We start from the raw sequence: 17,840 nt of genomic DNA on the forward strand, positions 1-17,840 counted from the left end.
ATTAAAAAAATAATATCATAATGATAATATAATCAACAATATTAAAATAAATAAAAATTATAAATCAATTTTTTTAATCTAATTTATAATATTATATTTAATAAATAAATATAAAAAATTGATTTTATTCTATTATTCAAGTTATAATCTAATTTTTTATTTTTTTTAATTTATTTGGTATGTTAGTAAATTTTATGTAACTGTCATTGTCATATATAATCTTGATAAATTTATTACAAGATTTTGACTTATTATTTATCAAAAGTATACATTGTGTTTGTGTCTTGTTTAAACATCCAAAGGACTTCAATTATGTTTATTGTCTTGTTTAAATATTTTTAGTTTAATTTTAACTTAAATGATAGAATTATATTCTAAAATTAATTCGAAGTATATTTTACTACCAACTTAACCATTGTACCTCATTTTGGTACAACTTGTAGTTTTTAATCTTTCTTTAAAATGTCAAAACTATGCCATGATCTAGATAATAGTTTTAGTTTGCTTCTATCTCTTCCTCTTTATATACATTTGTGACCTAATGACAACTGAAACTGCATTGCTAGCATGTTTTTAGCTGAAGGCAGGGACTCATGCTGTCTCACAGCTCTTGTTATCTATTTGGTATATTTATTAATACAATTATCTTATTTTTATTTTAAAAACCTTTACGTCATAATTTTAGATGGAAGGTTGCGTTTTCGTTTCTGGGTAATTGCTATCTCTCTTCGAGTCTGGACACATCTCAAAACTTTGATGCTTAGGGTCTGCTAAAGCCATATTTATCCTCTGAAAAAACCTCACATACTGTTCAAATCTGAAGGGTTTTCTGTATTTGTCATGTGTGTAACGGTAAGGCCATAACTCTAACCATGTCGTTGGTGGATTACGCATCTTCATCCGACGAGGAAATTGAAGAACAGCAACATGAAGAAGTCAAAGAACAAGGCCCGCAACAATCTTATAGCGAGTAAGTGCTCAATCTATCAATTATCATCTGTTGTTGAATTTTAGGTCATTCTGTTTAATTGCTTATCTGGTCATTATTTACTATTTTTTTTAATGTTAAAATTGAGCAAAAACATCTGGTATTTTGATGTTTTGTTCTGTTTTTAATTGTTTAAGTTCCATTTCAAGTAGAGTGTGCGCCTTTGCTTCGAATGTATTCATTCCACCGATTGACAAGTGCTTTGATCCGAATTGTTATTTAATTGTTATAACAGCACTGTTTTCATTGCACTTATTTCTAGCTAGATAAAGTTAGGTAGTGTAGTGGAAAGAAAGTTAGGGTATATTAGTGGAAATAAATCCTCAACTAGTCGTATATGCTACTTCGCTTGGAAAAAGCTTCTAATACTTTTTGAACACTTACGAGCAAGTTAAGGGATCTACAAGGCACACAGGTACGCGAGAGGAGGAGGAGGATGAAACATCTAATGGTACTTATTATCTGAATTCCCTCCTTTGTCCGCTAGTGTGTACTTATGCTCAAAGATTTCTCCATAGGCAAGTTCTAAAATTTGGCATCATAATAATCATGGAATAAAATAAGGGTTCTGAATCCCCTCAGCTCAAAATAAAACATTTAATGTAGATATCATCTTCCTTACGAGGAACATTGCAATTATACCAGAGTCCCCTTTTTGGAGGAATGTAAGAACACTAGGACACGAAAAGGAGACTCGGGAAAATTCCCACAGAATCCTAGTTAGGTATCACAGGTGCGGGGATGGATGGTGGATGGGGATGCATTTCCTAGGTGCTGAGGGGTTAAAACACATCTTACGTCCCATGAAACTTACGCTTTTTGGAATTTAAAATACCTTTGAGATGAACGAAGGTTGCTCTCTGTCAGCAAGTGTTAGTTTTTCAGTGTACAATAAAGAGTTGAGCCACTTGGTTTGCTCTTTAGGCCTTTTGTGCCCAAATTATCATTTCCCATCAGACATTTTCTTCTTATATCATAATTTGATACAGCATAGCCTTTTAGGCTGCAATTATAGGGATATTAGGAGCTCTCATAAAATACAATAGAAAATCATCTACAAGAAATTTTATTACTTACCAGAAAACCATGCGTTATGGGGATGCATCCTTGAAGCTGAGGAACATATCCCTCTTTCCCTGAGAGAGTAGGGATCAACGGACAATAGGGAACATCCCTGTTTATGCCTTATGTATAGGATGTAGTGTAGATGTTTTTATTGTCCCCATCCCCAAAGTGCTGCAAATTCCCTGGAAAGAATGTTTTTCTTTAAAAGGAATTTCTATTTTGTATTCAAATCAAATCGTTGTTCTACCCTTGACTGCCATCTCTGTTTCTACCTCTATCATATAATGTTTTCCATTTTGTATTCAAATTAAATCAACGTTTCTATCCTAGACTGTCATTTCTGTTTCTACCTCTATCGTATAGTGTTTCTAAGTTTGTCATTAAAATCAGTAATAGATGATGGATGTAACATGTCCAAGCATGCTGTCAGATGGTGGATATATTTCTTTGAGACTAAGAATATGATTTTTAATGATAGGTGCCTTAGTGATTGGTGGTTTTCACCTTTTCACATGCTTTGCCTTAGACTCCCTCCACTTAAGCGGTCAGTTGAACTTGACATTATTGTAGAGAGAAAGGACTCTTCCACCTTCATCATTCTTTCCAGAAAATGTAAGCTATTTTGTATCTGGTTGATTTTGGGTTTGGGAATTTCAGTGCTATAACAATTTCAGTAATTACTTAGGAAGAAATGCTGGTTGAAGATAACCATATTTACAATCCAAATCCTGATTCCTAGCGGCAAATACCAAATCAAATTTCTACGGAATCCTCCAAAATGTACTATGATGTGTTTTTATTTACAATCCAAATCCCAATTCCTAGCAGCAAATATCAAATCAAATTTCTACGGAATCCTCCAAAATGTATTATGATTTGTTTTTGAGCACATGCTCACAACATGGGGTCTAATATGTCAAAATATCTTTGTTCCTACTGTGGGCCATTAAACCAGGTATACAACAGGAAATAGTTGCATTAGTTATCACCTATACCATGTTGAATGCTTTATATCATCTTGAAGAACTCCACTTTAAAATGTTTAGTTCTTATGACTCCACTTCAATCAAATTTTCTATTTACCCATTCAGGACAATTGAGCAACTCGACCTTGTATGGTTTCATTGTATATAATTGTTATCACAAAAGCTTGCACCCTTGCTAAGCTATCAACTCAGCAACCTTGTGAAACATGGAAACAACCCCGAAGTGTGGGACCTTGCGCAAGGGGTTGAATCTCCGGAGAAGGCCAACTTCCTTCTTCAAATAGGTGCAGGTGTTGAACCAACTCAACACTTTAAAGCTGACTCCTAAGCCTATCCTAACAATTTGCAGAGGTAAAGGGGAGAGAGAATGCTTGAAATGAAAGGAGGTGATGCACCAAGAAGAGATTGTTTCTCTCCCTACCGAAATGGCACAAGGAACCAACTAAAAAACCCAAGAGATGGACAACTTCAATTGCATAAGTGACCCAAATGCATGTATGGAGGTTAGAATTTGCTAAGTGTCAAGAGGGGAGAAGGATTCCCACAAGTCACACTCAGAAAACAAGTTAACACAGCATATATGGAGAGAAAAGCCACAAGACATACACCTATGATGAAGGTAAGAAAAGCATACACAACATACATAGGTTAGAAGGAGGCAAGAATGGTGATTTTTAATTAATTATAAGGCCAAAAGCCAATCTTACAGTTGCAGAAATGCAAAAATAATTACAAGTCTTCAAGAGAAGAGAAAGAGCATAAGAAAGCTCAAGCCAGTAGGGAGAGAACCGTTTACAATGAGGCTTAACAACCTTATATAGAAAAAAGGTTACAAGGGTGATTATTACCCCTGCATGTCAGTGTGGGAGTGCAGGGAAGTGCATGCACTTGACTTGTACATGCACGCAACCTAGCCATACCACCAAAGGGCAATCCTGAGAAGATTGATTGACTGACCTTCCAAAGGCAGACATGACATAAGTCACCAAGCATGGCCCCGTACCTCCCTTGATGGAAATCCTGCCAAAAACATTTAATGCACCCTTGTGGCTCCACAAAAGAAAGTGCACAAGTCACCAAAACTGTTGGAGCATTAAAAGCCTTGAGTGCTGATCGCGCCATCCGGAAGTGTCGCCAGTCGGAAGGAAGTCTGGAGACTTTGGAAGCTCGGACTCCCGAAGTGAGGAAGACAAGGGAAGGAGCAAGGAACTTTGGAACCTCGGGGTTCCGGAGTTTCGGAGAACTTCAAGAGGCTAAGAAAAGAACTCGGAACCTCGGGGTTCCGGAGTTCCGGGATAGAGAGAGGAAGAGAAGAAAAGGAACCTCGAAACCTCGGGGTTCCAAAGTTCCGGAGAGAAGAAGGGGAAGCGAGGAAGAGGACTTCGGAACCTCTGGGTTCCGGAGTTTCGAAGAAAAGAAGGAAGAAGGGCTAGGAGGGAACTTCAGAACCTTGGGGTTCTGGAGGAAGGCAAGGGAAGGGAACTTCGGAACCTTGGGGTTCCGGGAAAGGGGAGAAGAAAAGAAGGAACTTCAGAATCTTGGGGTTCCGGAGAAAGAGGGAGAAAGGCTAAGGAGAAGAGGGGCTAAGCCAAGGAAGGAAGAGAACTTCGGAACCTCGGGGTTCTGGAGTAGGAAAGAAAGCGGCTAAGGCAAAGAACTTCGGAACCTCGGGGTTCCGAAGTTCTGGAGCGGGAAGAAGGAAGGAGACAAGGGCAAAGAACTTCGGAACCTCGGGGTTTCGGAGTTCTGGAGAAAGGGAAAGAGAGGGCCCAGGGACTTTCGACAAGGCAACACTTCAAACCATGATTCTACGGCCTTTATCCTTGATCAACTGGGGCAGCGCTGGTCCATGAAACATATCTCTGATCGGTTCTTACTGATGGACCAAGGGTGTCATAAAATGACAACAATAACCATCTACAATCTAATGTTGGACATGTTTTTCTAATGCTGTGGCACATTTCATGGCTCTACAGCTAAAGGCCCCATGAATGTCTTTTTGAAAATTAATGCAACTGAGAATAAAAGAGATGCTATTGCCAAGTTATATAATTGTAACTCCTCCATCACATTTTTAAAAACTGAAACACTACATTTTTTGAAAGCTACTGCGGATCTTTTAATGTGTCACTGTAGCCATGGCCCAAATACATGACATATGCCACAGGAAATGCTTTTTGTGAAAGTGCTGAGGATTATTTCAGTTTTGATCTATGGGATAGGAGGGTTTCCTTAGGAGCCTTTGATACCTGCAGGTAAGAGAACTAAAATCCATTCTGCCAAATCAAAATAAGGTTCTGTGCTAAATCAAGCACCGGACTTCCCCCTCTTCTGATTAGCTATCGCTACCCCTGCAAATACCTTTTTTATCTGCTGCACATACTTGAATCCTTGCATCAAATGTGTAAAATCCATGCAAAAGTCATGTAACAGACTCTAGGAATGTTGATAATAGGAGTTTAAAATCCTTCAAGAATACCTAGGGTTTATGCCTAGAGATCTTCTTCTTTCTCATTACAGCATATTTTTCAATATTCTCTTTTGACTTATGTTGACTGCAAAGGCGAGTGCTCTCTCTTACATGTAAACTTTCCTTGTTTTCTATTTGTTGGATTAAGGGTGGTGCTTCATTATCTGTCTTCTTTATCTTTATACCTTGTTATTGATCCCCACTCGCCATGTTATTTGACACTCTCTTTTCCCCATTTAGGTTTTGAGTTATAGATCCAAATGTATAAGTTTATAACACATTGAGAGTCTAGAGGTGTCATTTTAGGCAGGCTTAACCTGAAAATTGGGGTTGTAACACATGAATTTGACCTATTTTAGTTCTGACATCTTAATAACTCTTTCAAGTTCCTTGTCATTTAGGGAGTTATTGATGTTGATCTTCAGATCAGTAATTTTTTATTGATATTATAATATTTTTCCCATGTCAGTTCCGACTACTATGAAATTATGAATGTATCTTGAAAAGGTTGAACTGTCCAAACTCCAAAGTAGTCAGTGGATTTTGTAGGACATAATGATATAAAATACAGGGTTCAACAAGTGAGGTAGTGTATAAAACGTCTCCCAAAGTTATACACCTAAGTCATTGAACAAGTTTAAAAAACCAGACATAATCTGAAGCACTTCTTTCTGCATTTCAAAGTGGTGTACTTTGCAAAACCAGCCAAGTATCTTGGTGTACCCTACAAGAGGTGCTTGAAGGATTGATTAAAGGTTAATGAGTTGTTGTCTTTGTTTTAAAAAGTGATATATGAGTATTGTAAAGAGTTTATACATTGAAATTGAGAATATAAGAAGGGATGTACATCCTGACATTTGTCAAGCAAGTCCACCACTGGCTGGGGTTGCAGCTGAACAGGAGAGCTAAATAGTGGCAATGATGCTCACTCAGGTTTTGATTTTCCATGTTAGGCTACATAATGAAGGTTGGGGTTTTTGCAATTCAAGTTTTGAGTGCCAATATGGGTTGAGCAATAACAGTTTGTATATTCATGTGCAAATTTGTTTATTCTTTTGATCCAATAGTTGGACATGTAATTCTAGATCATTATGTTTTTCTATGTTGCACCACCAACACCTCTTTGAGTGTAGGTCAATTAAATGTGCAATGGAGGTCAAGATGATTGCTGATTTAAGCATCAGGTTGTATGATACCAAAACAGTTGTTATGTAAGGCCCTAAATAGTATATGCTTATAAACTATGATCAATAGCAATATTACAATTTAGCATTTTAGAAAATCTTGGCAATTCATTAAGGACGATAGGCATGCACAAACTCATGCAAACACATGAGCACAGTTGCATGCACACTCACTCATACATAACATATATATTGGTTAAGTTCTACATGCAGGCATACATACATACATACATAGATATTGTTAAATTCCACACACATACCCATGCACTCAAACACATGTACACACACATACACAGACACATACATTCATATTTTGTTTCTAGAGAATAGATTGTACAAATGTGAAGTCCTTGTCTATGTAGACAAGTGCAACAAACATTCTGATTAACCTGCAAATGAAAAGATATTCAATCTTTAGCAACAAATGAGTTTGTTTATTTCAAATTCAAACATCAGATTTGATCAATACAAATAATTAAACAAATAAGAAAAGCATGATATGTCTATGTTTGCAATAAGGTAAACAATCCATTTAAATAGACAAAAGATGCAACTCAAAACTGAAAATAGAATGTTATAGGCTTTAATAGTTCTGATTCCCTACATAAATAGAGCTTTCTTAATGGAGGGAATTTTCATTTAGAATCTTATTGCCTTAGTCAACACAAGAGTTTTGGGCATCTTTTGGATAGAGCCATGCTGTTGTGATTGGTCTGCCTATATTCCGAGTAAACCAGATGGTGTTGTACATTACTTGGTCTGTGGTAGTTATGACCTGTAGGCTGTTGAAATTCTTTTTGTGCCAATCTTATGAAACTTACTTAACATTATTACTTAACATTATTATAAATATGCTTATCATGCTTATCTCTAGAGCTGCCATACTAGTTTCTATTATGTATTTGTTTGCCTATGGTTATTAATTTTTGTGGCTACAAGTAAGAGTTAATTTTACCCTGGAACATCTCTGATGTAGAGAGATGTTCAGGTACATATGCCATTGAACATTGGGTGCAACACTGCGAAAACAGCTTGTAGTTTTTTACTGTACCATATTTCTGATTGTATTTCCATGGTTACCAAATATTTTGTAATAATTATTTTAAGAGCATAATAATGTTCTAAGTCCTAAGTTTACCTAGATGCAAGAAATTTTGACTTGTTCCATGGTACACCTTTTTTAGATATTTTTTCCTGTGCCCTTTATTGATTATAATGATGTTCTTGTAATATGTTTTGCATCAAGAAAATGCGAGAATGACTGCCTCCACATGCTTGCCATCTCCACATAATGATTACTGATTTATATGGTTTTCAAATTCACTTTATAGTTGTTCTGATGCTGAGTGATGGTGTTGGCATGTTTAGTAATCTAACAGGCTCATTACAAGGTCAACTATCAGAAGCAGCAGAGAATTCTCCCACAGGGCCCATAACAGAACTTCCAGATGCTTCGGTGTTGCTCGGGTCACTAACAGGGCCAGCTAATTTGATAGGTAATGACCATTCTTCTAGGGTTGCTGCAGCTATGGCAGCAAGTGCATCCAGGAAGAGGCCAGAGACAAATGGTTCTGTTGGACCATTGCCATACAGAAAGCTCCCAAGGCAGAGCTTGTCACCTTCAAGGCTTCCCTCTGATGCTTCAGGAGGTGTTTTGATACCACCTCAACTGAGAGGCAGGTTAGTCTTTCTACCTACATATTCTTCTTATGGCTTATTATTCTTTTTGTTGCAAGTTTGGGTGGTAATGAAGTGGCAAATGTTCATGAGCTTTCTCAAGGTACATTTTTCTCATTAAGGATAACAGTGTGTCCTGCTTAGTCACAGTGAATCAGTTCAAAGGCTTGTTTTTGAATCAACATTTTGGATCACACTCCATTATCCATCATTAGGAGATAAGAAACTTGGAACACAAGAAAATCTTGTTAAAATGGCTTTTGTGTGAGATCTTTTAAAGGCAGTTGGAAACAAATTCAGATAATTTTATAGCATATTGCAAATGTATAGTTTAAAGAAAGTGATGTAATCGTGTGCATCAAACTGCAATCCAATCATAGCTTTTCTATTATATGATTAAACTTTTTTTTTTTTTGATAGATAAGGGGCCATAGCCGAGATTTTATTATTTATCAAATGTAAGAATTTTACAGCAGTCCTGGTTCAAGAGAGCATATCTGCAGGAAAGAACCGGGAAGAAAACCTCTGGTTGTAGCTCAGATAAACCTAAAAACTAAACATGATTACATCAAGATGGCATATTGCCGAGCCCAGAAACAAAGGTGTGTTTGATTACAACCAGATAGTACAAACCCAAAACAATAGGCCAGCCACCCATACATTTAGTACAAGATACTAATAGAAGCTATTAAGCTGCCTCCGAACCATTTGTACACCACCTTTACAAAGAATAGAAGACCTGTTGCTTCTTCTTGGTTCTTGAGATCCTGTTTCAAGTACACTAAACAACTTGAATTCGCAGGTTAGAACAGCATTAGTGTAATCGAAAACCATAAACAGCACCTTTTCTTATTTCATAACAAAACCCTTCATAATATTTTTATTCTAGTTTAGAGAAAGTCATGAAATAAACTGTTTGAAGATTAGCTATTTCAAATATATTCATTTTCCAACTTACCAAAACTGCAGTATAAAGGAGATGCTAATCATACTACAAGTGACCATTTCTATCTCCGTAATAGACATCCATTAACTATTTGAGTCTTATTTTACCTACTGAGTCTTTCCACATTTCTAAAACAACATACCACTATATTGACAGAATACCTCTGAACTGATGAGGTAATGTTCCATTCTGTAACTTAACTTAGCACTTCCCAGGAGGTCCTCTTTGCAGATTAGAGCTTTAAATTAAAATAGAATATACATATATATTCTACCAATGTCGCCTGATTGTCCAATGCTCTTGAAAGGGATCCATATGTCAAACCATTATTCTTGACCTTGCAAATAATGATTCCATCATATGATAGATGGATCCAACTATCACACCATATGTCCGAGACAGAAGATAAATAATGTTCTCTGTTTTTCGAATTATCCATTATCCGATATATATATGTGTGTGTGTGTATACCTTTATATATATATATATATATTAGTATATTAAGGAGATCATAGTGTATAGATATGTATGTATGTATAGATTCATGGGTAATGGAGCAGAAGAGCATACTACAGTAGAAGCCAAGGATCAGAGAGTTTGAACTGATACCTAATAATCCTCTACTGTATTCATAATTTCATATTGATATCGAAATATTCTATAACTGCTAATAGATGATACTACCTTATACCTGCACCAGATTTATGACATGGATCAAAGTAAAACTCAGTCTTCTCTACATATTTGCTGATCCAACCAACCACCAATCTCATCTGGGAAATTACAAACCGTCCGTGCAATACACTGCATCTTAAAAACCGGCAGAGTTTATAACCATTGATCATAAATGCGGAAGAACGACATTGAGACCACAGTTAATACATTTCATCTAAATAATATATTCGATCATCCAACATATATATATATATATATATATATATATATATATATATATATATATGTAAGAGAAAATATGTTTATAAATAAATACTGCTTGAATTAGTCCGTATGTCCGAAGCAGAAATGAGGTAATGAATTCTGTTATCATATTAGGCCGATTCACCCATAGTCAGGAAACATACAGGTATAGTCATGATAATTCTCAAGATAACATAAGCTATTTGTACGTGCCTTCCTAAAATATTTAACCATATCTAAATCAAATTTGCTATCCATAAAATCATACATGAGCCAGATAGTATTCCACAAAATCTTTAATAAGCCCAAGAGAATTCATAATGTATTCTGTGTTATAGATTACTTCCTTTACAATCCATAAAACTGTAAACTGTTAATACTAAGCATACTTAAACCAGTTATGGTGTCATACAAGGTCTAACCAGCAAAAAGTGGCCTAATAGGATAGGAAGCCAAAATGCTGAAATGTCTAAACTGGAAAAACGCTAAGATCAGAAATCTATGTTACCCGGGGACGTGTCCCCAGTATTTTTTCAGGCGTCCCCGTCCTGGGGACAGGGGACTTCTAGGGGACGTCCCCATAAATTCTGCATATTGACAGTGAATTTTGACAATGAATTCTATAAGCAATTCGACTTTGACTCTCAATTTAACACAAATTTGGCATAAGAACTCTGCTAGTTTCTATATGTTAAGGTTCTGTAATGTATATGTGCATGCTTTATCCATGTTTTCATATGAATATTTTAAATTTCCCTATATATTTTAATTTTCCCTATTTTTATATGGTTGTCCCCTTTGTCGTCCCCTAGCTGTCCCCAAATTTGGCAAAAAAAATCACCGTCCCGGAAACGTGTACCCTTGTCCCCTGTCGTCCCCATCCCGGAAACTCGGGGTAACATAGCCAGAAATAAGTCCATAAGCGGAAAAACAGCACTTACTATTATTAGAATATTTAATTATATTTTAGTCACCTATATTTAGTTCCTTGTTTAATGGTCATTTAGCTTTTAAGCTTTATTTAGCATTTAGCTTTTTCTTTTTAATTAATTAGCTTTTAAGCTCTATTTAGTGTTTAGCTTTTTAGTAGTTCACTTTAAACGACTTGTTCTTAATTTAGAACGTCGTCTTGTAATCTCTATATATACGCTTGTATATTGTTGAATACATCATCCGATTATTGAATCATTCATTCAATTTATTTTTCAACTATATGGTGGATATATTGAAAATTCCACAAAGGGTGAGTACAAAATAGGCTGAAACAGTGTTAACTACCCTTGCTGACTAAGCAGAGGATGGCCTGAAACCTAAAAGACTTTACTTCGGAAAACTAATCCATCAAACTACGTTCCACATAGACACGGTCATCATGAGGAGGGTAATTCCTTGCTGCAGCACCAGATGATTCTGCTGGTTCCTTGGATGCCGCCAACTTCCTCTTAGAAGTTTTTCCAGTCTTCTCAGACCCGTCTTGGAGATGGGTGGCCCTAATGATCAGCATTGGCAGAACTTGGAGCCTTTTCACCCCTAAATCTGGGAATTCTTGGGGAGGTTCAAAACCCTCCTTCTGCATGTAATTTAACCACCATTTTGATCCCAAGGCTGGCTTCAAGTGCAGCCATTTTTGCAAGAAATTGATATTCCTGAGAATGGCGGACTTTCTTGCTTCAAAGGTCTCCACATCCTTAATAATCAGGATTGGGCATTTCGGAACCTCTACTCCCCTATCCCGCCCTTCCTCTAGATTATTGTTCTCATAATCTTCCAGGTAGGGTATCATGAGATTATCATCGACGCTCAGCACTGCCTGGTCTAAGCCCTCGAGCAAATCTCGTCTAAAAATATCTTTGCAGAGCTGAATTGCCTCATCTTTCGGAATTTCCATGACTAGAAGGATAGACACAAAGGTTGCAGGGATATCACACTTTACCCTGGACCTATAGTCATAGTTAATTGTTTCTTCCCCCATAATCTCTTTTACAGCCCTCATAGCCAAGTCATCTAGCTTGTTAATAATTCTGCTCCATCTCTCTTGCTTTACCCTACCCCTAAAAGCCATCATCCTACTGTCATCTTCTGGGTTCAGGCAGATGGCTGACTCCATGATTCTGATTTTAGCAGAACCTAACATCTATGAAGTGACAATAGAACCGAATGAAGAAGTCCTACTTTGCTCTTTTATTAATAGCAACCATTTCTTGGAGTTATTGTGCAATATCTTACACCTTGCAAGATTATGATAGTATACTCCGGCATGTGCGTAAGAGTCAATTATGGGGTGGTTAAAGTATTCGCACTGCTAGTCATAATTAATCTGCCGCTAGCCAATACGATGCGGATGGCACGTGTGGTCCTAACAGGAAACCAACTCAGCCATATATATATACACAAATTTATGTATATGTAAATACAAAAATTATAATTAATATATATATATCTGCAAAAGAAAATATTTTTATATATACATTATGTAAAAAACTTATATATATGTAAGTACACGTGTTTATATATATGACCTTATATATCTAACTGAATCACTTAATCTCCTATCCCGAAGTTGGTAATTGACATCTATGGCATTGAACATTGATCCTTGGAAATTGACATTGAAATATGAACACTTGATTGGTTATTTATCAATTATCATGAAAATAAATGTATGGAAATGCCCCTCATATTTTTGTCTTACATGTTATAACTTCTTTAATCCTTCTTTTAAACAACAACAGGTGTGTGGGGGGTGGCAGGATGTTCCAAGTAAGCCACCAATAGATTGGATACATCTGTTGACATCTTTGTGAAGCTTGGGCATCCCCAATAAGTCTCTTGAAAGAGGAAACACACCAAGAATGCCAAAAAAATGCTGAAACTCTTCCAGGATTTGAGTAAAAAGTTCAGGAAAAAAGGGATGCTGGTTGATGTCCTCATTATGTTCTCACGTCCTCAAAACGTCTTAAGTCAATATGTTACATTTTACACAACATTGAATTGACTAAGTTGGTCTGGAGGGACAATCCTTTATCATTGTTAAGTGATAATTGGAAAGTAATTACTATGTTATGTTTTGTGCATGAGTAGACTTCAATTTAAAAGACCAACAATTTATTTATTTAAATCTAAAGAAGATGAAGCACACCAAGTTTATACTGTAAACCTAGGTGAAAACGTTGTCTTTGACACAAGGTAGTGTCATCAAAATCAATTATTGTTGTCATCTTCAAAATTATGTATTGTTGTTGGGGTTCATTCCATAGTAAATTTAAACCCAAGTGAAAATATTGTCTCTGACATAAGGTAGCATCGTTTTTGATTAAGGGAAAAACAGGTTTTGAGGGTGACCCAAAACCCATACAACAGTTTTTGAAGGGACCCGAAACCTTCAGATTTTACCAGGATCTGGAACCTACAATGAAACTTCTGCCAAAAAAGATAGGCAACTAAAATCAGCAAACCACTTCAACAAATTTGGCTAGTGCCAGTCAAAAGCTAGCACAACCACAAGCAGAAATAAGCCAGCCAAACTAAGAGAAAATCATTACAAAACTTGCTGGCAACACAGCCTAAGCCTTTAGCTGAAGTCAATAGACTCCCTCATCCAAACATTAGGGATTTTCCGGGTTCCCCAACCCATATACAGAAAATTCAGGCAGCAAAAGGCTAGCTCGGCCCTTAACCAAAAACTAACACTATCTAAGCTGGGCCCTTCAAAACTATCAGCATCCAGCTAGACATAAGCAAGGGGGTTTTGAAAGGCTCCCCTAACCTTCGATTTGGGTTTTAAAATGGCTTCCAAAACCACCAAGAAACAACCAACAATCCCAAAGTATCTGATCGCACCTTTAACAACAAAACACCCATCCACCTCTATAGGATAGTGACTCACCTCCATAGGGGCTGAAAAGAGGGAAATCATCCGTAGAGAGACCCAATCTGCTGGCCACAAACCAAAATCCAGCAACCACGAGAAGGCACAGTGAAGCTTTGCTGGACAGCTGGGTTTTGAAAAGGCACCCACAACCTTACAAAAAAGAAGAGGCCTGATCCAATCAAAATCTCTGCAGACTGGCTCCACCAAACTCTCCACCTCTATAGGAGAAATAGGAAAGAGACCCAGCAACAAGGAAAGATAAAAAAGCACACCAGCCTCGAGAAAAAGGGCTATCAAAACCCCCAACAGGAACCATCCCAACCAGCTTAGCCAACGCTTCCCCGTAATAGAGGAAAGGTCCTCCTCAATAGGACGGACTGAGGACAGTTGAAAAAAGGCATCCTGCAACCTCTTGCAAAGGATAGAAAGAGAGGCGTATTCAAACACAGCAAGAAGGAACCCATAGAGAAAACAAAACAAAGACAGGCAGACCTCTAGAACAGAGGTCCCCTGCAGCTTCAGAAACCAACCAATGGCCATATTGTTAATAAATCTGCAGCCACCTGGGTCCCAAACAGCCCATCCAAGCCAAGGTGGGCGCAAGGCCACATACCCAAAAGCGCATGAGGGAATAACAACCCCAGCAGGACCTCCGGCAGAAGTTGCACTTGAAACACCCTCCCATAACCGAGCAATCTGAAAGATCAAGCCATCCTCCGAATCAGCTTCACACCCATAGACGTAGGGCAGAGCAAGGTCAAACGTAGCCACCACAAGGGCCACAAAACTCATTACCCTGCAGGTGTTAATCAGCCTACATTTACATTTTAACTTACAACCCAGCATTTATCTTATTGTAATGCACCATTTGTTCATTAAGTCTTAACTAAATCTTGTCCTCACAATCCTATCGCAACAATAACATACATCACTAAAGTCCTTACAAGTACCAGTTCATTGCCTACTTTAACTACACAAGGTAATCCGAGGCAAGTTAGTAATTGCTGGTCTGCATTTGTTGTAGATTCAAATGGATTCTTCTCTCAACTGTCGATAATAATTGCAGGTTTGATATCTCTTTTGCTCAGTCACAAATTTACATTGTGAGATAGATAACACAAACCCATTTCAGGGATATTAATGCTATTAATGCTAATTCAGTCCAATGCTAGCAATGTAGAACAGGTTATGATGTCCTATTTAATATAAACACTTTAAAGAATGATCAATAGCATGGGGAAAGTAGTGCCAAACACTTAACTAACACAGTAATCCATAAGACTGTACAAGAACATTTACCTCTAACCAAGAGTACAAGTAGATAGCTGGACAGAAGGTCATCGAACAGTCCTTTATTGCAAAAAATGTGCTTAGTATATGTGGAGTAGTCATAGTTTATATGTACATCTAAGATTACCTGGCCTTTGGAAGAATCATATAAATCTTTGTTTTGGTATAGCATTTCTCTAGGAAGCTTTTATGCCAACCCATTCAATATTTATTTAGATTAAGAATTTTGAAAGACGAGCATTTATATGAGTATTAATAACATCTAATTTAGCCACTCGTGCTTTCTGAAAAGAACGGTTTCATGCCTCGTTGAATGATCGTGTGCTAATGAAGTTCAGCAGATTTGTAAATGTTAGCCAATGCCACAACTAAAAGATGGTATTTTTCCTATAATAAAACAGTAAACTAGATACTTTGCAGTCTCAAGTGAATAACTTGTACATAAAAGAATTTCTGCTAATGTATTCAGGACAACGATGAGTACATTATCTACTCACAAATGCAGGTGAAGTCCATATTTTATAAATGTTCCCTTATCTGTGTCATGGTTTATACTATAGCTTGCTAGATGAAGTTTGAATTGTTTTTCCAAATTTACAATATCACACAAGCCAAATGGCTATGTTATTGGGAAGGCCTGAGCATATTCATTTACTTATCCCATTGGCCAATCACAAGGATAATTTGTTTTCAAGCTCAGTTTCTAAGTTACAGTGCTGTAACTTTTTGACAGCCCAATATGCTATTTAAACTGGCATTATGAAGCACATTCTTGAACTACTTGCTTCCTTTCTTGCTATAGAGTCTATAATCAAATCTTGCAGTACCTGATCTAAAATCCTTCCATAAAAATTAGCCGAAGTCAAGTATAGATATAATGCATGCTCACTATTTCACAAACTATTACCAATGTCGCTGAATTTCTAAATATATGCAAGCTCACTACTTCACAAATTATATTTAATGTCAGTGAATTTCTAAACATATTCTTGTATCAAAAGTTCACTCATAGTAACCAAGTAATTGAACCCTCAAGCTAAGCAGTGTAAAGTTCCAAGGTTTGTAATGAACATTATTACATTTCAGATTCGTAATTAGACAATTGTATTTAGTCCATTTTTCTGACAAAGTTAAATTGAAATAGAATAGAAATAAGTAGCAAAGATAAGATATGGAGGCAGCAATTTGAACAAACTGCCACTTCAAGTTGAACAAAACAACAATTCATTGCATCCTATCTTCTCTCCAAAGAAAAAACTTTCTGATCGATGCTTCTTTCTCATGAGTAACTGTAGTCTTATTAGAGAATTGTTGCTTTTTGTAGAAGTTGCCATCAATAAACTAAACACACCAATGCACACACATAATGATAATAAGAAATATATATTGCATAATGGTTCACTATACTATGACAAGTGTCCATGACAGGCCTAAGGCCTTACAACTTGTTTATGAATCATTTGTACCAATGGAACCAACCATGCTCAATTTATTGTTTGTATCTCGATGATCATAATTGTCAATGCAGCACTATGAAGCTAGTAAATTGTTTAATATCTCGTGTTATAACCAACCATGTAACTATATTAGAGTAAGAATCGACTACCTTTCATAATATAAATTCAGAGATCACAAGAGAGTCTTCTTATTTTGGTGGAAGCATAACATGGGGTGTGCATGTACGTAGTTGTGATGATTCTCTTTATTGGAGCAAGATTAAATGCTTCTCATAAATCTGCATTCAGAATATAGATCTAATTATCACACGAGTTTTCTCACCTTGGTACAAGGTTTCTTTACTCATTTTCAGTCATGAAAGAATGCCCATACATGTGTAATTAAATTAACATGGGTTGTGACTGTGTGTGCTTGTGATGTCATCGCAACTATAGACACACTCACCACCCATTAAATATAAAAAAAATTCTGGGCTTCAGGTAATGAAAAACACTTCATTTTTCTTAATTATAACTAGGTTCTTTCTGTTAACAAGAAGCTACATTAGAACATCTTATATATTCATATAATGATAGAAGCATTCCATTAGTAGCTTATAGTAACAAGTTGACAAGCTAACATGATGCATTCCATAGTCCTTTGCCAATTCAATTTGCAATGCCAGAGGAGCGTTTGTCTGAAAGTTGCCTGCAGACCGGAGACACCTAAATCTGTCAAATGTGGTGGCGCAGTTGCACATTAGTCATCAGATAATCACTGTGTTTGAAGACATCTTGGTGCACTTAAGAGAGTTTGTGCCTTGTCTGTATATCAACAACTAAACAAGCTAGTAAAAGATAACATCATAATTAGGACATTATATTAATACACTGGAAGAGCTCAAGAGATGATTAATGTCAGAGGCTGCTATAGCCTATAGCAGTATCAGACAAGTTTTGCTTGATTATTACTTTCTTATATCAAATCGGCCTAACTAAAACACATGGA

The 17,840-nt window shown here is 36.6% G+C and overlaps 1 protein-coding gene across 1 annotated transcript in view; it reads left to right on the forward strand.

Moving 5' to 3' along the window:
• The first annotated feature begins 528 nt into the window (after positions 1-528).
• LOC131048413 (uncharacterized) overlaps positions 529-17,840 on the forward strand; it is a 39,826-nt gene continuing 22,514 nt past the window's right edge. Inside the window, exons 1-2 of the mRNA XM_057982369.2 lie at positions 529-970; positions 8,062-8,373. Of these exons, the coding sequence (XP_057838352.2) occupies positions 873-970; positions 8,062-8,373 (410 nt within the window). The 5' untranslated portion in view covers positions 529-872. The remainder of the gene's footprint in view (positions 971-8,061; positions 8,374-17,840) is intronic.

Source organism: Cryptomeria japonica, chromosome 8 (assembly GCF_030272615.1).
Source record: "Cryptomeria japonica chromosome 8, Sugi_1.0, whole genome shotgun sequence".
Lineage (NCBI taxonomy): Eukaryota > Viridiplantae > Streptophyta > Pinopsida > Cupressales > Cupressaceae > Cryptomeria > Cryptomeria japonica.